This window comes from Hoplias malabaricus, chromosome 7 (genome assembly GCF_029633855.1).
Source record: "Hoplias malabaricus isolate fHopMal1 chromosome 7, fHopMal1.hap1, whole genome shotgun sequence".
NCBI lineage: Eukaryota > Metazoa > Chordata > Actinopteri > Characiformes > Erythrinidae > Hoplias > Hoplias malabaricus.
The window spans coordinates 15,146,136-15,172,071 of record NC_089806.1 but is presented as its reverse complement, the minus strand read 5'-3'; the positions used below and the strand labels follow the sequence as shown (position 1 = coordinate 15,172,071).

The window sequence follows — 25,936 nt, the reverse complement described above, 5'->3', positions numbered from 1 at the left end:
CTGAGTAAATGCTTCCATCATGTGACTTGTAGTTTTTTAGTTACTGGACTCTTACCCTTAGCATAATGTTACTTCAGAGGAGACTATTCTACAGTATTTCTGTACAAATTACACTCTTCACTGAGGGACATCTGGCAGAAATGCTTTAAAAGAAAACACTATTTTATATAAGCTAAGTTATGTAAAGTTCAGTTATCTAGTGCTGAGAGGTTGAGAAGTTCACAGTGAATAATTCAGTGCATTTTTAAAAGTCTCTCTCTCTTGCATGTTAATAGAAACCAAAGTGCTTACGTGACTAGACGATATTCTGACTTCTATTTTTTTCAGATTGGTAGCCTTCAGAAGTCCATATCTAACATTTGGGTGTGTCCGGACTCAACCCCCAAAAATTTACAGTCTGCTTATTGAAATGTGCATCATGGCAGATACTGATTTTAAGTCGAGAAAAATTTAAAATTCAGAATTTCCTCTCTCTCTCTTTCTCTCTCTCTCTCTCTCTCTCTCTCTCTCACTCTCTCTCTCTCTAAAAGACAGCAAAGAGCCATCAGTGTGTAGGGTGCATAGCCTGGAACACATCACTGAATACAGAGCAACTGCCACAGTCCAAAACTAGATTCTTACCTACACTGCTAGCTAAACATATCTGCCCTGAATATTGAGCATTTTGATCAATCCAGACTTAACTAGAGGGCTCTTTGTATAACCAGTATTTCATATTATACTAAAAAAATTCCCAACATCACTCGTTTTGCATGACTATTTCCCAACATCTTTCATAATTGTTCTGTTCAATAGACATATGCAAATGGATTCTGTTCTGATTGGTCAGCTTGTATTATGATTTATACTGTAAGCAGTTCTATATAATTTCAATAGGAGACAGATGTGGATACACACAGGCAAGTCCAGCACACATACTCTATGTTTATGAAGCCACACCGTTGTAATTGATACAGAATGAGGCCTGGCATTCTCTTGCTGAAACAGAGTTTCAGTGAAAGGTCATCATTTTGATGGCAGCATGCGTCTCTCCAAAATACCAAAATAAGCCTCAAAATCGAAGCTACCTTCACATATCTGCAGAATGTGGGGATCTAGATCTTCTACCAACACAAAGAAACTTTAAGAAATGAAGTTTTTTTGTGATCTGCGCAATGATGTTGCTCTTGTGAATTTGTGTTTGGAATACTTAGAGGCTTGTTTTCAGCAGGCACTGAAACCAGTCGTTTTAAACATGGCTGTTTAGAAAAGCTCAGAAGACTGCTTTGTTGTTCTATCCTTGTGGTATTTTGACCAAAGCATGTCACAGACATTTCTATGTGGTACTCAATCATTTACTGCTCTTCACTAACTATTCAGGGGCTGTTTTGCAGTGGTGCATGGGGATGGGATATGGTTTGAAGCATTAACAATATTTACACACTGCACTGAACAACAATAAAATAATGTGGAAAACTTCAGCCTTCCATGATCTCAGCCTGTCAAGGGTTTGCAACTTCCAAAATATCAGACAAGGCTAATCTATCTCTCTTCACTTGTCATTCAATGTGTCTTAAGTCTGCAGACTGAGGGAAATTCCCCGAGAAGACATGGCTACCCCCATCATTCTGTGGTGACTCTATACAGCTGTGGACCTCCTCTATCCATCGTGGCCCTCGAGGATGGCAGCTGGGGGACAATAGGGGCCCAAGCAGCCAGTATAAAGCTGCAGAGCCTCTTCAAACAAGCAGCCAGCATGGGAGCAGATCAGGGCCCCAACAGCTGCCCTAAGCTCCATTCACTGCCATTGAGCAGAATCACTGTTCCTAATTCTAAAAGACTGCTTAGAGCAAGCCTTTCTCTAGGGGCAGGCCTTTCTCCCACTCACATCTTCATCTGCTCAGACAAGAAGAGAACGCTCAGGTCTAGTGAAGAGACTGACTGAAGCGCACTCTACAGCAGCCTTAAAGCAAGCTGGAAACCAAAATCATCTACAGGTTTAGTAAGACGGACCTCGCTAACAGGCGAATAGCGGGGAGGCCGCTCGTGCAGCTGACATGGCTTATGTTTCACTGCCTCTCTCTCTCTCTCTCTCTCAAACACGGCACTGCCCAGACACCTTTCAGTCATTAGGCCCAAAGTCTTCCAGCGGAAAATAAAAAAAAGCTCTTTGATGGGGAACTTGATTTCCTGTCTTTTTTTTTTGTGGGGGGGACTAGCTTCAGCTCATGCAGGGTGGAAAGTCCCCCCATCACCCCCCTCCTTGGCCATGTACAATCCTGTGCATAAGTTTTAATACACTTGGTCAATTGAAGTGTTGTGTTGAGTTGAAAGTAGGACACACCTCCACAGAGAACACTTTTCTGTGCATTTAACCCACACTCAGTTCACCATAATGCCAACTTTGGTGAAATAAAATTCAAATCTTTATTCACATTTATTGGCAACCATTTTGTAACATGTATTTCAACAGTTTTCTTCTTGAAATGGGATCAGAATGTTGTACCCACACAGGAAAGAAACAAATATATGTTTTTAAAATAAGCGTATCTATGGTTTCTTTGTACTCACCAAACACTTGGCCATTCTGTAAATAAGGTCACAAAGTGTCACGTGACTGTCATGTGACTGCATCCAGGCTGTGAAGTGAAGGGTTTCTTTTTTTTTTTCCAGAATTTATAAAGTGACACACATATCACCATGGGCTACTGTAGAACTATAGTTCACCTTCTGAATTCAACATAGACACTGTACCCTACAACGTTGAAAAAAACATGTCAGACTTATACATGTCACTATACAAGATGTTTTAAATTATCCCCAACCCCCCAACAGACACACACATTTTTGCATACAACTGTACCTACTGTACCAGCACACTTGTGACACCATGCCCCACGCTGGCATGCACACAAACCAATTGGACATGCTCTATAAACTGTCACCCACATCCTTCCAGCCGAGGATGGAAAAACAAAATGGCAGGGGTTTAGCTCGAGGTTGGGGAAAGGAGGGGGCACAACAACTGGAATGCGCTCCACTGCAGGAATAGTGGGGTTATTCAATACACATCAGCAGCTGGAAGCTCTCAGAGAAGCGGAGGGGAAATGAGGACTGTGTGTTTCTTAAAAGCAAGGGTTTGAGAGCATCAAGGTCCATGTATCCAGCTCTAACTCGCCTTTTATCAAGTTTAGATTGGAGATCGGTCCCATGCCGAGGAGCACATAATATTTACATATCTGTTTGAAGTGTATTAATACGACAGTATAAAGCAGGCTTTCTGCCAAGGTTCTTTCCATTTAAGTGTGGTAGGTATACTGGTAAGCTGTTTATTGAAAATTTTCCGACACTTTTAATCTTATGTTTATCACCATTACACTTTATATTCTCCTCCCCCAGCTAATGCAGGAATAGAAATACATGCATGGAGGTGTTGTGGTGCTGCTTGGCTTCTCTCTTGTTTATGGGGTATGTATTTATCCGCTGGGTGGTGCGCTCCGATCAGCTGACGAGGAGATAGGCAGCTCGGTTTGGGAAGGCTAACACATTCCATGCATTGTAGAGCTACAGCTGAGAATTTAAGGCAGTTCTTGAGTTGCACATTTCCTGGATTTCATGAATTCTGGATGGGACACGTTCCCTGGGCTTTGTCTTTATGGCTTGCCAAAGCTTGTTTGCACCAAGCATGATTCGGCATGTTCTAATGATTTTTATAGTGGCGGATGGCAGGCTGGCGTACCCATATCGGCCAAGAAGCTAGAGGAAGGAAGACACACAAGGGTCCATCAACAACTGTTAAAATAATTTACCCTAATAAGTTATCCTCACTTTTCTATTTATTTTTCCCTTCCACTAAAATACATACAAAAGAAAAACTAAGAAAGCTACCAAAGCCTTGCTCTCCACCACTGTCCACAGCTGTTATATTCGCTTTTAAAACTAAATGACAAACATAAGTAAAGCAGAGGGTTTTTTTTAGTCTTTTCCCATCTGACCCATTTGAGCAAGCCAGGTGATTAGTGTACACTCTCGTACTTTCATCTTCCAATGCATGCTTTTAATTATCTTCATAAATAATAATAGGTGGCTCACAGAGGTGCAGGGATGTCACAGTTTCTGGCTCCTTCTTCGTCTTGAGTTGTTGACATGTGAAAGAATAACCCTCAACGCTGGTGTGTTTTTTATTAATATGCAAAACGCAGTTATTTTTGCAATAGCTCTCTTGCGGAAAGACCTGAGGGGTCAACTGGCTTCAGTGGCCTGTTTGAAAAGCAACGTCTTTAGACTCAAATAACCCAGGCCAGAAATGGATCACAGATCTTACATCTGGTGCTTGGTGTCCAGAACACTGTGGATTCTCATTCTGCTCATAACATCAGTTGAAAATGCTAGTGTGAATATTTTTGTTAACACTTCATGACAAACCGAACAATGGAAGCAGTCCTAAATGACTGGTGATAAGTTCTGACGAAACTGTTGAGTGATGCCAGAGAGAGGCTACTTTTGATCTCCTAAAAGATACACATACTGTAAAGGTTTGGTAATGTAAAAGTTATGTGTACCTGCTAGAATCTTTACATAATGTGGAGGTTCCTTAAATTTGAAGGTTCTTTATTCACAAACTTCATTCTGTTCCAAAAGTGTTCTTACATGGCATCACACAAATGAACTTTATTCGTAGGAGTATTCGTTAAAATTTAAAATGTCTTTTTGCCATAGACCTGAGGTTATCTAATCCACACCTTGGATCCAGGCCAGGATTTTAAAATGGCCAGCCGATTTTGACTTTATAGCTGCAACTCCTTTTGCACTTAAATAGTCAGGTATAGTGTCATACCAGCCAGCCATTGTTAATTTTTGGCCTGGAACCTGAAAAAAAAAAGTCTGAATTTGAAGACTTCTGACATAGACCTCTGAAATCTGGTACCATTGAGTAGGGTCCTACCCCAGACAGACTGTCTAATAGTGACTTTACTATCCTAAAAGTATATGTACTAGATTTCAGAGATGTTGTTTTTGTTCTTCTTGTTGTCTTCCTTGTGTTTGTGCAGATTTATTGCAGTGGACATGGGAGGTTGGTAACCTATTACATAATTTATATTTCAACTACATCTGAATGACCTTGTCTTTCATATATGGCTGCAATAGCAGAGAGTTTTAAAAACACATTTTGTTTTGTGCATACAAAAAGCAACTTAGAACTAGAATTCCAAATACAGTCATAACCCCGAGTAGAGCACGGCTTCTGAGGTCTATTTTGAATAGGTTAGGTTTTGTTGAAACAGTGACTCTATTTAAGTTTGCACTGAACAACTGTTGGAAACAACTAGACTTCCACAGCTCTGTACTGCACTTAAAGAGAGTGACCTCATTCACTCCTTGGGGAAACTTTCATAGGAAAATATTGATAAGCAGGGGCCACAGCTCAGCGCAGCACAGATCCAGAGACAGATATGAAATAGATTTGTGTAATGAGGTGTCAGATATATGGAAATGGCCAGCAACCTGTCAAAACCGAGCCATGAAATGTCCTCCACATGCAAAGATATCTTCTTTGAGTTAAGAAGCAATATTAAAACACTAATAAGAAACAGCAGGCCTCTGTTTGGGACAGAGCTCTGTCCGCACACACTCCATTGTGGCCTCCTGTGTCCAGCTACTTTAGTTTCCCACTGCCTTAATCTCCAGCGTAATAAATTAAGAACAGCGTCCAGGAGAATTAATAGACTTTAATAGAGCGGTCGATAAGATGATGTACTGTATGTTTTATCTCCCCTACAACCCCGCTCACTCCATTCCGCTCAGACATAACACTGCTGGTTTAAGGTGGACTCAGACTCAGCCATCAATCAAACAGCAGTGGCCACTGCCTCTTATCAAATGACCCCCCCTTCCCAAACTCCACCCCCGTCCATGGCCCTCTCACTTTCCTACGCACATGAAAAATGAAAACAAGCTGGCACAGACGACCTGGGGAAATGACTAGTCTGTTTTACATGAACGTGCAATATCCCCATCTATCTCTTCCCCTCTGCTATTAATCACTGCATTTGTCAACAGGATTTTTTATTTTTTTATGCTACACATCACTATCACCTAATCAGATCAGTAATATAAAACAATGAACTAAAACATTAAGACTGCCGAACTAATATTCTGTTTAGATAAGTAGCATGTGTCAAATCAATGTTCACATGAACGCCAGGGTTTTCCATAGCAATATACTCCCACCTCCAGCTCTTCTTCTTCCCATTACCCAACATCCTGTTTCATCACTTCCCTGGGAAAACAAAAACAGAGGAACTTCCCCTGTAATAAGATCTGATTCTAAAGCTCACAGGCCTTTTGTGGGTGATTTTTGTGGCGGATGGGGGTCAGCATAGGTGCTATGGCTCTTGTATATGTATGCAGCCCCTTACATAACAGTATTCTGTGATACATTGATAATGTGATACACTGACGTTATACTCCAAGGTGCATAGAAGAACAGAATTGCAGGTTAAGATAAAAATGTTAAATAATAACAAACATCAATATTAATTAAGTGATAATATACATATATAGATACAACTTTAAATACAACTATTTATTATAACACAAGTCCAACTCTGAAAAATGCAAATGCTAAAAATTTCCCCTAGTGATTATTTCACTTAGTGATTTCTTACACATTATAACATTGCACATTATTCCATAAGTGGTCTTAACATCTCAGCTCCTCAGTGTTTAATAACACAACTGCACATAGCTATAGGATTATTCCTGACTGCTATTTTTACTTTTCAGACCAATGGCTATTAAACCTAATTCATTTGCTATTTTCCTGTATTTACCCTTTGTCTGACACAGCTGCGTATTCTACAGTGCACCCTACAACTGTCTGTCCCTCACAGGGAAATTTCAGACACTGTACAGGCTCCATATTTGGGAGTATGAAATTAAAGTGCATTCCACACAGAAGCCATAATTAGCTCTATATCCATTATCCACATGTTTTTCCTATTTTTGATCAGAGTCATGAATGAGCTTCCATATTTAGTCAGTTTGGCCCCTTTCGAACAAGCTTTCGTCTTCTTAGATTTACACAACAATCAGCCATGACAATACAAATGACATTTCTTTCTGCCTTATGTAAGTTTGTTAATTATGTTATATAATTCTATTTGAAATACAGTGGGACCTCTACTAATGAACGCCTATACTAACAAACAAGATACGAACCGGGCATTTGAATATTTTTTGCCTCCACCAACGAACCACGACTCTAGAAACTAACCCGAGCCTCTGCTGAGCCGGCAGCTGGAAATGGCCACTGACCCCAATAGGCGAGTCTCCCAGCGCCCCCAGACTTGAGTGAGCTTTTAAGATTAGCAAATTGAAGCTTTAGCAATTTAGCATTAGTGTAAATAGCAGACATCGAAATTCGTGCTAAGTTAAGCCGTATCTACGCTTCGTCTCCCCACACTCACCCACCTACTCTCCGTTATTCCACCCACCCCCCACCTCCCGTCATTAGTTACTCCTCCAGCCAGTCTTCACGTCTTCGATATGTAACCACTTAAAACTTTTTATTTCTTTTTTATTACTGTTACCACTGTATTTCTTTTTTATTTTTAGTAATGCTACATGTATTTTTTTACTAATTTGAGAGTTTTGTAAACACATATCAGTGCAAAAAGGGTGACTTTCCGGGTGGGGGCTGGAACGCATTAATTGGTTTTCCATTACTTTAAATGGGGAAAATTGACTCGAGAAACAAACTTTTCCACTTATGAATTGGATCACGGAACGGATCAAGTTCATAGGTACAGGTTCCACTATATTTATTGAAAAATGAATAAATTGTAATTAATGACTGCTTTCGCACAGCATTTTAAATTGGGAATTCCAGTTAAAAACACTTTATGTCCATAAACACCAGTGTCCACTTAACACAAGCTGAATCAAACCACTAGAAATGTTCAAGCAGAAGTGGAAATTCAGGAACATGTTGTGGGATCTGTTCTGCAATTTTCTCAACTGGTAGTAGGACAAGTGTCCACATCTTCCTCAGTAGAGACACTTCCACCAATCACTTGAATTGTTACATCCGTGTCTTGTAGGATTCTCAAATGATGAAGAGCATCTTGTAAGGCATCTAGGTCACTCCTTCGGGCAGCTAGAGCCAAAGCTATAGTTTCAGAGACACCAGGGAAGATGTGGTGTTTCAGGAATCATACTTTAGGCCAAGGCCTGGGTCACCTAGAACTCCTGGAGGTTTCAATTTCTGTAGCTTTCTCTGTATTCCTAATCAGAGCCTTCCTGTAATAGGTGAGATTAATCCCTGCCTCTGTGCCACTGTGGAGGGGTGGGGAGGCTTTGCCTTATAATGGCTGCCATCCATCATTTAGGTGTGTGCTTTGTGTCAATGGCGGTGAGGTAATACTGCTGTTCCCACAACCAGAAATGACACAGTAGGGGGAGAAAAGAATACGTGATTTGGATGCACTAGTCTATGGGGTTGAAAATGAATGAACATACATCAAGATTTATTTCAACATTAGCGGAGACATGCTACCTTGCTTTGGGTCACACTTAAGTGTGTTAAGGAAATAAATCAGTAATATGTTAAGATAGCCTGAAGCAGTGCATTGTATTTTCCTCTTGTCTCTTTATTGTCCTTGTGTGTTTCTTGCTCTGTTCTATGGTTTTACCGGCGTGTTTTGAAGAGGTATGATTCATGGGATTTTACTTTCATTTTTTTCAAAGAAGGGCAGGGATATACTTTCATATCTACGAAGTTCTGTCTTAAAAGATGGTTGTATTTTTAGCTTCACACATTGCAAGTCATATTTAAATACGTCTTAGAGCTGTTGAGGCCTGGAGTGGGCAGACCATTGCTTAGAAATTACAAGAGATTTCTTGGTTTGATTATCAATGTTTTTAACTTTTGCATATTTTCTTTTATTATTTACCACTATACATCTTTTCAGACCATGTTACCACAATGAGAAATGATGGGGTTCGCTACCCGTTTCTAACGCTCAAGTCTGTGAAGAAGAAATTGAATGAACATACACAGACTTATTTCAGCATTAGCCGAGATACAGTACCTTGCTTTAGGTCACACCTAAGTTTGTCAAGGAAATAAATCAGTAATATTTTTTGATTGCCTGAAGCACTGCATTTCCCATTCTGCAATTTATGTTCCTTGCATGTTTCTTGCACTATTCTGTGCTCATACAGGCCCTGAGACAATGTTTTGAAATGGTCCCAATAGCAAAAATCCCCTTCGTCTGAAAACATATGCTGCACAGGAAGGTTAAAAAAATACTCTTTTAAGATCAGGAAGTAGGAAATTGGATTAAAGTCTCGCTTAGGTTTACTTTACGATTGGCAAACCCTAGGAATAATTTGGAAAGGAAGTCCTCAGCCATTTTTTTCATCCCTTCTTCATCTTTTTAGAACCTCTTTGGCAATGGAAAGAAGAAGTACCAGCAGAGAATTGAGAGAGTGGTTGTTTTTTGGAGAGAAATGGAGGAATGGAAGGAATAGACCAAAACCTCATTACTCAGTATAGATTCAAACTGTACACTTCTGACTGTGAAAGCGCTAAATACGAGAGAGGTTAACTTACTCTCTCTGTTTTAATGACATTCTGAGATAACATGAAAACGGAGAATGACTGACATTTGAGGGACAGAAGGGGAGGAGACACTTTAAAGGTGAGGAGCCCTCTGTGATACGATGAGCTGAAAAATAGTGGTCTATATGTGCATATTTTACAGCTTTGAATGGAACATGAACCACCGAGACCTATATTTCATTTTGGTTTATCTGACTTTCAAACGACTACCCATTATTTCATTATAACTGAAGAAGAAATGTGAAAAATATTTGATTGGACTGTTACTTACAACATTTTATTCTTTTCCAAATGGGCTCCTGAAGACTCTCCCATTTGAGTTTCCTTTCTGACTTTCCTGGGCAGTTCAGCTAAAGACACTCACTAGCGCTCCACTCTTGAAACAGAGTTATGTATTTAAAAAGTATAGAAGCATGTCATTTATTTTTTATAAATCTTCAAAGATGAATTAGTAATGTCTGAGTCAACACAGACAGCAGCTGTCTTCAATATATTCAGTCTAATTAAAATCCAGTACTAATCATTTCAATGAAATATATTTATATAACTATAACTCACGAAATCAAACAATTGCATAGCTTTAACGCATGGTTATTAATATTAGTGAAAAATAATGTTGAATTGCATTTCTCTGGTCATGACCATGTTTGCATATTTTAATATGTAAGTATCCTTATGAAAAAAACATGCCTCAGAATAATCATATTTTTCTCTCATATGGTGGCTGATAGAAACACACACACACACACACACACACACACACACACACACACACACAGAGCAGAGAGCCTCAGTCAGGTTCATCGGGTTCGTTTCAGGCTCATTAGAAGCAGTCGATGGAGGCACTGGGCGCTGCAGCTGAAGGTGTCTCTGTATACTGCCAGATCTGTGTGTCTGTATGTAAATGTGTGTGTGTGTATACACCCACACACACTGTGATGCACACCTGTCTTAGGGGCTGTAAGGACCTCCGGTGATGCAAGAAGTGATATCATAAGCACATCCGCCTCCAAATCACAGATACAGTCTCAGCTGTCAGGGCTCTTCCTGTACTTATACATATGAACAATACAAGCAAAATGACACGTTTCGTAGATGTTCTGAGAAAACATACATTAACACATGCTAACACAGAAACATGTCAGGTTTACAGTTTATCTGTGTTTGCTAGGTAAAATTGCTAAATAGAAATAGAAAACTAAATATTTCATAAACGAAGGGTGCTGACTTTCTCATAGGCCACATATATTTACATGCGTATAATAAACATGTATATTTTTTATGTGTTCAATACATTAGTATATTAATATTTCCTAAACATCTACCATATATCATAGCACATTCAAGAAATCATTGAAAACCCAGCTCTTCCGAGAGTATCTTTTGCACTGAATGTCTTTTTTAATGCACTTATTACTTCCTGGCATATTGCACTTAACGTAAGGTATTTTGTATCATTTGTGGTGTAGTTCGAATGTTAGATCCTCTTTTGTAAGTCGCTTTGGATAAAAGCGTCTGCCAAATGCATAAATGTAAATAAATATAAATTCTAAGGTAAGACAGACTAAAGCTGCCTTTAACTGATGCTTGTTGGTGTAATATTTTATAGATTATATATAGATTAGGCTTATATAAATTGTCATAAAGACCTGCTGCGCCACCGTGCCGCCCCCTACAACATTCATTTAAAAAAATAAAAAGCTTAGATTAGATTGCACCAGAGCTAATGCTAAGATAACTAGTGCTAAGGTTGGCTTAGCTCCATAGCATTATGTTTACCACATGCCTAAATCATTACACATTTATCTCTCAAATAGCGCATTATTTACAACTGTGAAATCAGTCTGACTCAGCGTTATCCAGAAAAAATAGACGAAATGCTGCTCTGCTGCATGGCTACAGCAGCTAATTAGCTTGTGTTTTGTGTGTATTTTCTGCCATTTTAGTATTATAAGAAACAGCATGTCATACAGAGTCAGAAACCATAAGCAGGGATTTTGGTTTACATCCTGACACGGTTTGAGACCAGTGGTTGTAGGTTGTACCATGATAATAGTGGCTTAGCTCCAGTACTTGTTGGCTACCTTAGCCTCTGCTAGCCTCTATAAGTTGTGTATGTTCACTGCAGGGAAGAAGTGTGACTGCTGTGGATGGATGCTGATGGGGTGCGTGTGATAAACTCAGGCTTGTGGATTGAGTTACCTGCAGTTTGCTGGTGTTTGGTGTGCTCCTGCTCGGACCCCTGTCTCTTTCTCCAGGCAGCAGGTAATTAACTGGAATGTCAACATGAGATGAACTGGGGTGAAATAATAGCTTCTTTTATCTGCGAGCTGTGATCATTATCTTTGTATTTTTCTTTTTCTACCCATCTCCACCGCCTGCCGCCCACCCCCTGGCCCCTCCTTGCCATTGTCTTATTTGTTCAAAATTGATGACATCCTCTACTTACCTTTAAATTAGCCTGCCCTGAGGATGGAGTGCTCTGAAGAGGCTCGCAGAGCAGAGAGAACTTCAATTTTCAAGTAGCTACGAGCAATCTGGGAGTAAGCCCTTGACAGCTTACTAATTCGACACTTAAATTTCAGGAACTGAGTTCATATGGGTGCACTGTGCATACTTAGCTGGAAAAAGAGAACACATCTTATGTTAAGATGGAAATGTTCTTGCAATCTTTTGTATGCTTACATCATTTCATTTTACCAGTTCATAAGAGCAGCTCGCAGGCTATGAAAAATCTTATAAACACTTACATTCCAAGACATTCACGATTCCAAGAATACTTTAAATGAATGTTTAATTAGCATACAGCCCTCACATGCATCATGTGCAGGCTTTTTAAAAGGCTTCATGGAAAAGTAGGCTAAATGTTTCTTGCTTTTTAGAATGTAAAAATGCCTATTAACATTTGCCATATGTGAACAGACATACATTTCAAAGCACAGTTATTTTCTCAAACCAGAACGTACCTATAAACATACGCAGCCATAACAGCATGCTCTTAATGAATAGGTTTTGTGTCTTAAAATACATTTACATATCAAACCAATTACCTACAGCATGTTAGCTCCAACCATTCACACGGATGTTACAAGGAGTTGGTAATGAAGATGACTTTTTCTTCAAAATTGTGGACAACTAATTAGAACAGATAAGTACAGTTACAAACTGATGTTAAAGGCTGAGACCAATATCAACAAACAGCCACTTAAATTGAAAAGGTATTCACAACGTAGTACTTTAAACAAGTTTACTGAAATATTCTTCACTGAACCAACCTTGGTTATTTACAAGAATCACCAAGATCTGCGAAGATCTGGCAAGACACATTAGACCAGAAGCATGGCGGTGGTGTAAAGGTGAGCCACCTTCAGCTCTAGTTTAACAGCGGCTGAACATGCAGAAGATGGATGACTCCCTCACACGACCTTGCCGTAAGGTCATGCACAGTGGTGGATAACTGCCTCTCATTGTCAGGCTGAGTGGGGAAAATCTACAGCCATTACTGCCACAGCATGACGTCCAACAGCTAAGCAGCAAGCGGTGAAGAAAACTAAAACTCTGAATTCTTTTAAAATGAGACAGAGTCCTAAAAGAACAATGTCATTCTTATTTTAAACAGTAGAGGTTTACTGTGTCCTGGGGGAGAAGTATCAGCTTTGTGTGTGCTAGACTTACCAGGCAGTCTTGACAGAGCATTAGTTTGCAACAGCTTACATTAGCTGGAACATTCATTCACCTCTACACTATCACTATGTGTAAAATATGGACCCTGTGTTATCCTAACCCACAACAAGATCTATGAAGTATGTTGAAAATATACTATAAATCAATGCACGATACAGAGTTTGTGGACATTTTAGCCTGAACAAAAATCTAGAGGTGAAACACTTTTTATTGCGTTTTCCTGTTTTATTTATCTGTCCTGCAAGGTGGGAAACGTATCGTTAAGAGCATGGTTCTGTGCCTTTCATCTTACCCTTTCCCTTCAAATCTTTAAAGGTAGTCTCTTTTATTATGCCTAGACCTCACTAGTGTGGGAATAAGTGGCCTGGCTCTACAGCTAGCACAACCATTTAACAGCTCTGAGCATAGTTCAGTCTTAGAAGCTGACTGCAATTTCTGTCTCTCACAATCCAAATTAAAATCCCAAACACATTCAATGATCAGTCTGTGGCCCATAGGACCAGCACAGAGCAGGTATGCACAGGGTGTTGTGCAGTGACACTGACATGTTGGTGGCGTGTTAGTGTGGGTTGTGCTGGTACATCCGCTCAGACAAACTTCTGTGAGGGTCCTGACCACTGAAGGACATGGTGAAAGGGAGCTAACAAAGTATGCAGAGCAACAGACGGACTACGGTTTGTAATTGTAGAAACAATTAGCTAATTACAGTGCTTGGGCTGATTGGTAAATCTATTTTAGAGGATAAGAAACAGTGTCTTTATATTAGGGAAGCAACTGCATATTTTTTGTACCTTTCCATGTATTCAACTGGCATATAGATTAATAAAACAAGAACACACTTCTCTATCTCCCATCTTGCCCTTTGCCATCAGATACACATGGAACATAGCACCATGGCACCGTATGGGGTTCAGTAATCGACAACTTTGAAAAGGGCATGCACACACGTGAATCTATATCCACTCTGCTCCTACCGCTAGTGTCAGAGAGCTGAAAAAAGAGCCTTCCCTCAGGCAGTGCAATCCATCAACACAGGGCCTGGCCTTCAGACTAAACACACTCTCATTATAGGAGGTCAGGGCCCCCAAAAAAGCCTCGGAATACATGTTTACTATTACCACACAAATGACTAAACAAGTATGCCATGGCTAGTAGACCACAAACAAACACCAACACACTGTACATGTGCTTTGTGGTGGTTTCAGTAAGCTGAGCTGATTGACGAGAAGAAATACACATGCTGGGCAAAGGTGTTCACGGTGTACTGTGGATTGTTGTTGGCACAATCAAAGCAATCAGTTATGCGGATGTCAAAGCTAACTGATGGTTTTTGGGTCATTTGGTGAAAAAGGATTTGACCAAAAAAAATTTTTTTTAATTCATTTCCAGGGGAAAACCCAACATTTTTATCTTGAGTTTTTATAAACTCTGGTCAGTGGACACTGCCCCTTTGTGCATAAACACAAACTCATGAGTTTCATTTTCAATAAGAAAACAATAGTAGTAATAATAATAATAATGATTTATGTTATGGGAAAGTCTGGGAAACTGTAGATAACCATTAGCTAAAACAATAACACTGCCTTCTACACTCACTGTCCATTCTCTCAGCCCCACTGACCTACAATTACAGAGCATCTGTTGCTATAAATACATTATTTGCCCCCTTTCATCCTACTCTTCTGTGTTCAGGACCACCACAGAGCAGGTATGATTTGGGTGGTGGATCATTCTCATTGCTGCAGTGGTACAGACGTTGTGGTGGAGTGTTAATGTGTGTTGCGCTAGTGTGAGTGGATCAGTCACAGCAGTACTGTTGGAGTTTTTAAACCTCTTAGTGTCACTGCTGACACTGAGTAGTTCACCAACCAAATATATCAAGCCAACAGCGTCCTGTGTCCACTGATGAAGGTTATGACCAACACAAGCTGTGCAGCAACAGATAAACTGCCATCTCTGACTCTACATATGGAATGTGACCCAACAAGGTAGGAGTGTCTAACAGAGTGGACAGTGAGTGTTTAAAATCTCCTGGAGTGTACTAATGCAAGACACATTAACATAAACCAAGCACATCAGTGTCTGCAACGGTGAAAAAGATCAAACCACCAAACTCATACCTGCTCTGTGGTGGTCCTGAGCATTGAAGGACAGGGGGAAAGGTGGGTAGTCTAGTCTGTAAATACAGAGTGCTCCTGTATGTTAATGGAGCTGAGAGAGTGGACAGTGAGTGTAGAAAGAATGAGGTGGGGTTATTTTTATGGAGGAATATTCATTCATTCATTGTCTGTAACCGCTTGTTCAGTTCAGGGTTGCAGTGGGTCCAGAACCTACCTGGAATCACTGGGCACAAGGCAGGAACACACACACACACCAGTCTACCTATTAACGTGCTTTTTGAATCACTTGTGCATATCGTCAGTAGACAGGGCTTATGTTCACTTTATCCATCACTCTGCATGTAGCTCACCTTATAAACATCACCTGCAGTAATAAAATGACCTAACAGCTTGTAAGATGATTATACATTTTCATGAGCCAGTGCATTCATTTCAGATGGGACCTGAGCTTTAATGACAAGTCTTTCATGCAAATCTTTGAGCTGGTCATAGTTTGGTAATACTTTTCACCATTATGTGTGCATGTGTTTGAAAGGTTACCTCCTGTAATAAGGTTAGGCAAAGTGGTTAGGTCTTAATGTTGAAAATGTAAATGACTGTAACCGTTGTGATAGCTTATGTGATGGTGTGGTGTTTTCAGTGAAGCTCTTTGGGCATTTTGTCACAGATGCAGTTATATTTGCCAATGTAACTCTATGAAATAATGACTTCAATAAACAAAGGCTTAAATAAGATGTGTTTACAAAAATATGTTATCACTGGAATAGCTAATGATGTTGGGGATGGGTGGTTTGTGGCAGGGTCAGCTCCGCAGGCAGGAATACCACACTGACAAAGTTTTTAAGAAATGTTTGCTTTAAAACCAATGTTTTTTTTTTTGTTTGTTTGGTTTGTTTTGTTGTTTTCTATTTTTTAACAAATATGTTAACTGTCAATTTCTATATATAAACAGTCTCCTGATTGTCAGATTTTTTAAATGCTCTTGGCCTTATGTAAAAATGTTGCTATAAGTGGACAAATAGAAATAGTCTAAAATTCATTAATTCATTCATTATCCGTAACCTCCTCATGGTCAGGGTGGGTGCAGAGCCTACCTAGAATCACTGGGTGCAAGGCAGAAACACACCCTGGTGGGGGAGCCAGTCCTTTGCAGGGTGACACAGACACACACACACTCACTCCTATGGACACTTTTGAGTCGCCAATCCACCTACCAATGTGTGTTTTTGGACTGTGGGAGGAAACCGGAGCACCCGGAGGAAACCCACGCGGACACGGGGAGAACACACCAACTCCTCACAGACAGTCACCCGGAGCGGGACTTGAACCCACAACCTCCAGGTCCCTGTGACACTACCCGCCACCATGCCGCCCTTGGTCTGAAATTGTTTTGAATAAAATCTCTTTATATTAATGTACATTAACATTTATGAATGTCTTGAAATTTAGAAAAGTTGCTTTGGAGAAACAAGTTTTAACATGTTTCTTTTATTTCGCCATGAGAGTTACTAGCTTAGCCAACTGTGACCAGTGCAAATCTGTTTCCCCCTGCTCTCTACCCCTCTGATGTACGCTTAGGTGTGTGTGAGTGGTTAAAGGAGGGTAAAGGTGGCAGTAAAAAATAACTGGCCAGTGCATTTGCAGCACTGTGAAGTGTTTGTGTTCAGACAAGCACACACCAGAGTGTTAGAAACGCCTTGTTTACATTCTCATCAAGCCTCTGTGGTTGAAGTGTCTGTGAAGCATCAGACCTTTAAAGTGTGGAGACATGGGGTCAAATGCATTACAGTATGTATTCCACTTCAGAAGCTCCTTATCTAAACCTGATAGCGGAACTCTTTTGCTCTCACCCATTCTCCACGGCCATGCTATTTCCACTGGGGGAAAATGAAGCAATGGAAGAACAGAGGTGCTACTGGATAAAACTGCATTCTTGAGACTGTGAAAATGTTGGAAAAGCTTAGACACGTGTGTGTGTGTGTGTGTGTGTGAGTTGCATGAAAAGTGAAATTATCCATAATTTATGGACAATGGGTTTCTATAGAAAACAGCTTTCTAAAGAAAATTTGAAAGTGAAAAAGAAGAAACAAGCAATGGGCTTTTGACTTGCACATTTTAAATGAGCTGCTGTTGTTGAGAAGGCCACAATTCCAAGCTCAGCCCATAAACCTCACTAAAGCCTGGCAGCAGCTTATTCATACAGCTTTACAGTCCCCAAAACAAAGGTGTGACATGACACTCACAACTGGCCATTTGCATACTCACTGAACGGCGCTCTTAGTTCACACGTCTAATGGCAGCCGTTACCTGAGCCACGTCCCCTCAGACCAAAGCTAGAAGGCGCATTCCTAATCAACGTCCAGGATGTAGGGCAACTTAACTCATTTATGTGAATGTGACTCTCCGCCCGTACAGAACTGCTGCTCCTCAGAGTGTGACATTTGCTTTCCACTGTTTGTGCTGAAAGAGAAAGGGAGAAGTTACAGTAAAAAAATGCATTCCAGAGAAATCTGTGCTTTAGTAGAGAAATCAGGTGTGTGTCTGAAAGGAAGAATTTCATTAGTGGGGCTGGCTGCCCTGGTGCTGGGGCCTGCAGTTACCTAATCTGAGTTTGGCCTTTTGTGAGCTAAGGAGATTGAAGACATATCGAACACACCTGTCTGGGGGCCATTCAGAAATACATTCCAGCATCTTCAATATCAGATAGCAGCTAGTCAGGGCTGCCTATATCGATCTCTTCCTTCTGTGCTGCTGGGGGGGGGAGGGGGTCTTAGGATGATAAGAGTCAGCCAGGAGATGAGTCATTCCCATCTGGAGCTCTCTTTCTCCTACTGTCTCCCTCTCTGTCTCTCCTCTTTTTTCTCACTTTATTGCCCTCTCTCTATTGCTCCGTGCTGTTCTCTCACACTGTCTTTCCCAGTCTCTCTCTTTATTGCTCTCTTTTGCTCGCTCTTTCCTCTTTCTCTTTCTTTTTGAATCTCTCTACCTGTCTGCCTGATGATTATTCCTCACTGTTTCTTTTCAATTACTCTCACATCATGCTTTCATCTCTCTCTCTCTCTCTCTCTCTCTCCCTCTCTCTCTCTCTCTCTCTCTCTCATGCTCACCATTTCTTGCTGTGTTTCTTTCCTCACCCTTTATTGCACTCTCACATTCTAATCCTCTCTCTCTCTGTTCCTTTCCTTCCTACTTGCTGCCTTTCCTCTCTGATGGGCCCATTTTGCCCATTATAAAAGCCCCATCTAATTTACTGTAACGCACCACTGCTCAGAGGAGAAGGCTATTATTGATGGGGGAGAAGGTGGGAAGGGGTGCAGCAGGAGCCACTTAATGTGACAATGAGAATTCTTAAAAGGCGCTGGGCTTAAGCTTCACCCCCATTATACACATCTGAATATGCAGGTCCCATAAGCTCACACAATAGACCACTTGTTAGGATTATTATTTCTGCATTAAATTTGTGTGATTTGAGTAAAATTATAATAAATAAATCATTTAAAACAAAAAGGATGCTGAGGCCATATAATATAAATCCGTGCAAAGCAGTCATGAGCCATGGAGGGAGCGCAGGCAAATGTATGAGTATAGCAATATAGCTGCTCAAATCACTCGAGCCTTGTAGGTGGCCCCTCTGAAGCAGCTGATCTTTAGCCACCTCAGCAGTCAGTCGCGACATGGGCCTGTCGCAGTGTGCCACTGCCGGTAAAAATTAATCTGAAGCTATATCTCAATATCTCAGTGCAAAAGTGCCCATGCACTGCCCCGGGGGGTGAGCGAGGGGAGAGGCAGGGTAGGATCCTCTCGCTGCATTTCTAATGTGTCACCACATGAGACTGAAGCAGGAGAGTGAGAGAGTGGCAATGCTGTAGCTGTGGGGGGCTGGGCAGTGCAAATTCAAAGGGGTAAATGATTGCCCTCTAGGGGACAGAGAGAGAGAGAGCAGAGAGAAGCTGCTTATCACTGGAAGTCTGGCAGGCAGCCAGCACTGATCCTGGGGTGGCCTGCAGGGAGAGAGAGAGAGAGAGAGAGAGAGAGAGAGAGAGCTGCTCTCCTCCTTGACACAGCAAACTCTCTACCTTCCATCTCCTCATAACACTAGAAACACACCACTGAAGCAAAACATGAAATCTGTTTGCACAAAAAGCATAACTTTGCCTTCCAATCAAGGTTCATTGGTTTTCTGCTAAGATTCTCCACATAATATCAAGTCTAACTACACCACAGATAATCTATAAAATTATGACAAAGCATGCATATATTAAGTGGGATTAAACCGTACTGATTTGAGGCTAATTGCAGTTTGAATAAGTAAAATATTCAAACCACAACCTCAGCCCTTTTTATAACCAACATTGTTAACTTAAGTCTTAATTACATTGATGACGGTTTACCCTAAATAGAAGATCTTGGGGATCTACTTGTTGATAAATTAGACCAATCAGAATACAAACATGTTGTGCACATGACAACATAACCACAAAAACAAATGTACGGTGACAGTACACAGTATATAAAGAGTTCAGAGTAAAGCTGATGTGCTGGTAAGCTTTGATAAAATAACAGTCCTGTAGTTATTTGCATAAAATATTTTGACCTTTGATTTTTCTTTTTACCATAGAAACATCAGTGTTATGGCAATAATTGTGTTTTTGATCCTAATATTAACATTCAGTACTTAAGCTGCAACAATAAATGATTACACCTTTACATTCTTCTATGGATTAGCATCCATTATCAAAATAACGTCCTAACACCCATTATTTGGACCTAAATTTATGAAACCTACTGCAGTTCTAACATTCTTTGGAAAAATCTGAATGTATTTTATCCTGCCCTTGAGGCCTGTTTTAGATGGACACACACTATACAGTGACCAGACAGTGTTCAGGCGCCACCATGGGTTTTATAATCAAGCAGAGAGTGGGAAAAAAAGACATAGACTTTCTCTAAATGGAATTTTAATTCACTTAATGAGGCCAAACTCCTTTACCCTGCTCATATTGTGTGTGTGTGTGTCATGAAACGGTATCTACCTCCTTGACAAGATGTTCGTTCAGTTGTGCCTCTGCACGCCAAGTGACTCCAGACCAGACAGCGTGAAGGCTCCGCCCCCGTATACCAGCCACCAATGAGCTGTCAGAGACCAACGCTAAGGAATGTCTTGAGCGATGTGGGCGGGGCGGGAGCTTGTGATTGGATAATTATGAGTGACGTAGCCGGTATGAAAAAAAGACCCGAGAAGTAGTTAAGAAGGCAGCCAGGAACTTTAGCTAAAAGGTTTAGACTGAGCTTTAAGGCTGCGAGGAGGAGAAAAAAAAAAAAAATACACAGGAACGCTGCGAGAGTGAGAGAAGTTAGAAGTGTTTAGAGACTGACGCGGAGCATGGTGCAGCAGACGGAGGGCAGCATGTCCCGGGAGGCGACAGACACGGAGGAGGCAGAGCCGACGGCGTGCAGCCCGGTGCCCCCGAAAAAAGACTGGTGCAAAACCGCGAGCGGACACATCAAACGGCCCATGAACGCTTTCATGGTGTGGTCCAAGATTGAGAGGAGAAAGATCATGGAGCAGTCCCCGGACATGCACAACGCTGAGATCTCCAAACGTCTCGGCAAGCGGTGGAAAATGCTAAAGGACAGCGAGAAGATCCCGTTCATCCGCGAAGCGGAGCGCCTGCGGCTGCAACACATGGCTGATTACCCCGACTACAAGTACAGACCCAAGAAGAAACCCAAGCTCGACAACTCCGCCAAGCTCTCCCCGGAGAAGAGCAGCAGCAAAGCGGCGGTGAAAGCTCCCTCCAAGAAGTGCGCCAAAGTTAACGTGAAGCCCGGCAAGGTTGGCATGAGCGTTAACGTTACCGGCACGAAGCCCCCTCATCACCATCATCACCACCAGGACGTGAGGTACAACTATGTGTTCACGAACTTAAAAGTGGCCAAGTCCGTTAAGAGAGAGCTGACGGACGATGAGGAGGACGACGACGATGATGACGATGAGGACGACGACGATGACTACGACGAGGACGTCGGGATTAAAGTGGAGGAGGACGCGGAGGAGGAGCCGAGGCTGAGGCCGTACGGCGTAGCCAAAGTGCCGGCGAGCCCCACGCTCAGCTCCGCCGCCGAGCCCGAGGGGGCGAGCATGTACGAGGAGTCGCGGCACGGCGGCAGACTTTTCTACAGTTTCAAGAACATAACGAAGCAGAGCTCTTCTCACTATCTACCCTCGTCCTCCTCGGGGTCTCCTGCCTCCTCGTTCCGCTCCCTATCCACCTCCTCCGACGACGCGGACGACCTCCTGGTAGACTTCAGTTTGAACTTGGCTGCCGGGGCTCACGGATCCGAGCTGGGCAGCGGCGGCTCGGGGAACCTTTGCCTTTCTCTGGTGGATAAAGACTTAGACTCTTTCAGCGAGGGCAGCCTCGGTTCCCACTTCGAGTTCCCGGACTACTGCACCCCGGAGCTGAGTGAGATGATAGCGGGGGACTGGCTGGAGGCCAACTTCTCCGACCTGGTCTTCACCTGCTAAACTAATTTAACTAACGTTATAGTCGTAAACAGTTGTTTGGACATCACCTGGGTTTGGACATGAGATTACAGTAAACTCTGCTGACTGTTTTAAAGTGAAAACGAGCACAGATTTTACAGGAAAGCACGTTTGCACACTTTTAGCATATTTTCTGTGTAACTCTATTTTCTGAGTTTAACTCACTGGAAAAAAACAGGCAATAGCCCTGGAAAAGTCAAATGTGCCGTATGTTTAATACATTAACATGTATTATTCTTATCCCTCGATATGTTAAGTTCAGTGAATAAGTAGGACTTGTATATTAAATGTGCTGAACTGTGTTCTCTGTACCTATTTTCATTTCAAAACGTCAGCAAACCTTGTAAATGTGACCCGGTGTCCAAACTTCTGTACGCGACTCTACAGCTTAGTTAGCTCCGGCTATGCTAGGCTAACTCTCTCCGGGAACCGCTAACTTTAGTCGCATCTTCAGGTTTGTTTTTAAGACTCTTGGCCTCGTCCTCCACCGGTTTAAGGAGAGGAAACGAAACCGCAAGCGTTTTGAGGAAGATGGTATAAGCAAAAAAAGTGACATTTGTCGCCATGACAGGGTTTTATGGCTTTCTTTCTGTGAGACGCCGCAGTGAAACTGCTAACAGTGAGGTGGACGGCGAAGTGTAACGTTAAAACCTTGAACTATGCACCCCATCTTCTCTACAGGGAGCTGACACAGCGGCTGCTGGGCTGAAGAAGGAGGCAAATCTAATCTGAAACACTGTTCAGGATGTAACCTTTTTCTCTCTCCGAGGTTTTATGTGATTTCTGTACGCCACAACTGTTTGTTTTCTGTCTTTTTTTTTTCTCTAGCCGGTTCCGTTTCCCTCCAGGTGTGGAGATAAAACAAAACAAAAAAAAAGCAGACAAACTGTTGTAGAACACAGGTATGGCAGGAAGCATTTTTGATACATAACCAACATACCTCATCTTTTTATTAAAAAAAAAAAGAAGTGAACTATTTTCTGGCTTATTTTTGTACAGTTAAAGGGAATGTTCTTACTGTGCTCTCAGTGAGGTTTCTTCAGGCACTTCTACCCGGTTTCATTGGTTCAAGCATGCAAGGGTTAAAATGAAATCATCTTGCATCTAAATGCCTTGTTATTATTTCAGTCTAGGCTCTGTACAGTTGTAGATCCGACCATGCGTTTCTATAGAGATGTACAATGGAATTGGGGAATTATAGACCTCATTGCTGGTACTAGTTTCAAGATTGTATATGTTCTGTAATATAGTAAAAGTTAGGAGTTTATGTATATCAGTGTGAATGGGTCCCAAATAGCAGGTGTGAAACTCATTGTTTTCATTTTTTTTATCATCTTAATGGCACATTTTGTTTTCCATTATTTTGTGCAATATACTCTTGAAATGGACCATCTGCGTTTTGTAGCAAAGGAAATGCGTTACATGTCGTCATGCTGAAGTCTGTATCTTGGCAAATAAATCAGCTGGAACTGATAACATGTATGTCTGTGTGTTTTGTTGATTTTTGTTTTGGTTTTTGTGTGTCGTCAGAGTGGAGTCAAGCTGACACTGATGCTGCTTCTAGTGTGTGGTGTTATCTGACACTTCTGTGCTGTGGGTTTTTTCCCCTCCCTTCCCTTCCTCTGTCCCTAATCAGCAGGAGGGTGGGGGGAGAAAAATCAAATCTCGCGCGGTCCTGAGGGGCGGCTTTGATTGGTCAAACCGTTCCCCCTGTTGTAGAAGAGTTAAGCCCCTCTCTCTCTGAGCAGCCATTCAGTCATGCATTCAGCTGCCACACACTCAAGCATATCAGTGCAGCTGTTCCACTCCACAGGCTTCTCAGCTTACAATGACTGCAGGGATAAAATCTAGCTGTGTGCATTGTTAAACATTTGTACCTTTTTATTTCAACCAAGCTGTGTTCTTGTGAACTGAATAAAGCCATGTCCAAAGTTACCAAAAGCAAAGTTTCAGTAGCTTCAGGGCGTAGTACTGACAATAAGGCATTTAAAATGGGTTTAAACCAAGTGTAATTTGCATTTTCCCACTTTTACTGTATTAAGTGCCTTAGGTTATATATCTATCCCAAGTAAAACTCACTTTTAAGAAGCAAATGCCCTGATTTGCAGTTAAAAATCTTACTCAGAATGGACTCTTTGGCCTAAACCATGTTCTGTATGGTTTGTAGGTGGAGGAGAATACAGGGATGTAACTGCTCTCCAGTGTTCTCATTCAGCACATATGTTAATCTACAGAAGGAAAGTTGCTTTCTGGAGAGCTGCCATGATGTATGGCTTTGATTATCCACTCCCCTGTTCTTTTCATGGGTGTGTGTGTTTTAGTTCAAATGACTGAAAAGGCCCTCTGTATGTGTGTCTCACTTTTCCTCTCCTTTCTGCTCATCTGCACAGCCTGCCATTTCTGTAATGACAGTTTGCTCTTTTGAATGACCTATTTGCTAAGATAAAGATGAAGCAAAGGAAACCAGGAGCTGTTTATGTCCATGCCTTTCAGTGGTGCAAGATTTGCTGCAAGATTGTTATAAATGCTCAGAGGACCTTTACCACTTTGACCAGCAGGTTAGCTTTCTGCTCACATTCATTTTGGAGCTTAATGCTTTTTGGCCATATGTTCACACTGCATATCGACCGTGACAAGGCCCATTATGGGGCTCTTCTCTCCACTGATCTGGAGGTTGTTCAGGCTCTCTGGCTCAGGGCTGTGATTTAAAAGTCAATCCAATGGCTGCTCTGGTGCTTGATTAGCACAGGAAGCTACGGGTGTTGAAACAGCTAATTATGATGAAGGCGACTGACAGCATGTCTGATTCCCCCCCATCCTCAGATGAGCTGCAGAGATCAAATGCTCATTAAACGGCTCTGTGTGATGCACAGGGCACCTAAATATCCAGGGCCATTTACTGAATAACTTTAATAATATGATACATATTCGCCTTGTTCATTTCCATAAAACTATTCTTGAGCTTTGTATGCTACAGCAGTGTAGCATATCAAGAGCTAACATCCACAAGTGCAAAAATGTTGATTGTCCATGTTTTAAGTGAGTGAATGTGTGTTGGCCCAGTGCTAAAATTGGTCCTGGTTTATTTATTCAACTTGGGAGGGTCCTGATTGGTAAATATATCTTTAGAACTTCAGAATATATACCTTTTAATAGCCCCTTTTTATATATTTCTGTCAATTCCTGTCAGTACATGATACCCAAAGGTTAGACACCTAATCAGTGAATGCAGCTACTTTAATGGGCAACCAATACCAGAACCCGGCCTTACTACCACTCTTGTGCCTGAATGGCAATAAATTCTCATTAAAATATTCCATAGAAACAGTTACGTCTGTAAATTATTGGCTACAAACCATATACTCTATAATACATTTGGTATTTTGATGGGCCACTACCCTTATTTAAGGCTCTCCAGTGGACTATTATTCACTGACATGTGGCATGGTCAAAAAACCTCTCAAGATTGTATCCCTGAACAGGGCAGTGGGTAAAGGAACAGCTTTAGCAAAGAGAATACCATAAACATTTATTTAGAAAATCTGAATCAGATTAAAGGTTTAAGTGCATCAAGTTACAAGCCTCACAAGTCTCTAAACACCAGCAGTGTACGCCATTGACAGTGTGTTGTCTCTAATGCCACATCTAAATTGATTACCCCACTGCATTCATGCATGAATGGAAAGGAAGCCTTTGATATGCGCACATGTGCAACTTGTTAAAGATGTGAATTAAGCTGATTTGGCAGTGTCTACAGGAGTTCATCCCTCAGCTGGGTGCCCTCCCCACCCCACCCACATCGACTGCAATTCTACTGTGGCTTTATTAGCCTCAGTGTTGCCTCAAAAGACTATCAGGCTGACAGCGAATAAAACGCAAAGCAGATTATTGACACTCATACTGCAGAAAGCATGTGTCTACCTAGCTGCTCTCAGCACACACATACACACACACACACACAGATGGCAGTCTGGTTAGAGG

The 25,936-nt window shown here is 41.5% G+C and overlaps 1 protein-coding gene across 1 annotated transcript; it reads left to right on the top strand.

The window, feature by feature from the left end:
• The first annotated feature begins 20,673 nt into the window (after positions 1-20,673).
• Positions 20,674-23,823, top strand: sox11b (SRY-box transcription factor 11b). Its single transcript, XM_066677013.1, has one exon. It carries the CDS (start codon positions 20,792-20,794, stop codon positions 21,935-21,937), a length of 1,146 nt encoding a protein of 381 aa, XP_066533110.1. The 5' UTR covers positions 20,674-20,791; the 3' UTR covers positions 21,938-23,823.
• Positions 23,824-25,936: the final 2,113 nt, after the last annotated feature.

What these genes read in the sequence shown, in the direction of transcription:
- sox11b (XM_066677013.1), top strand. Translation starts at nt 20,792, where the DNA reads ATGGTGCAGCAGACGGAGGGCAGCATGTCCCGGGAGGCGACAGACACG.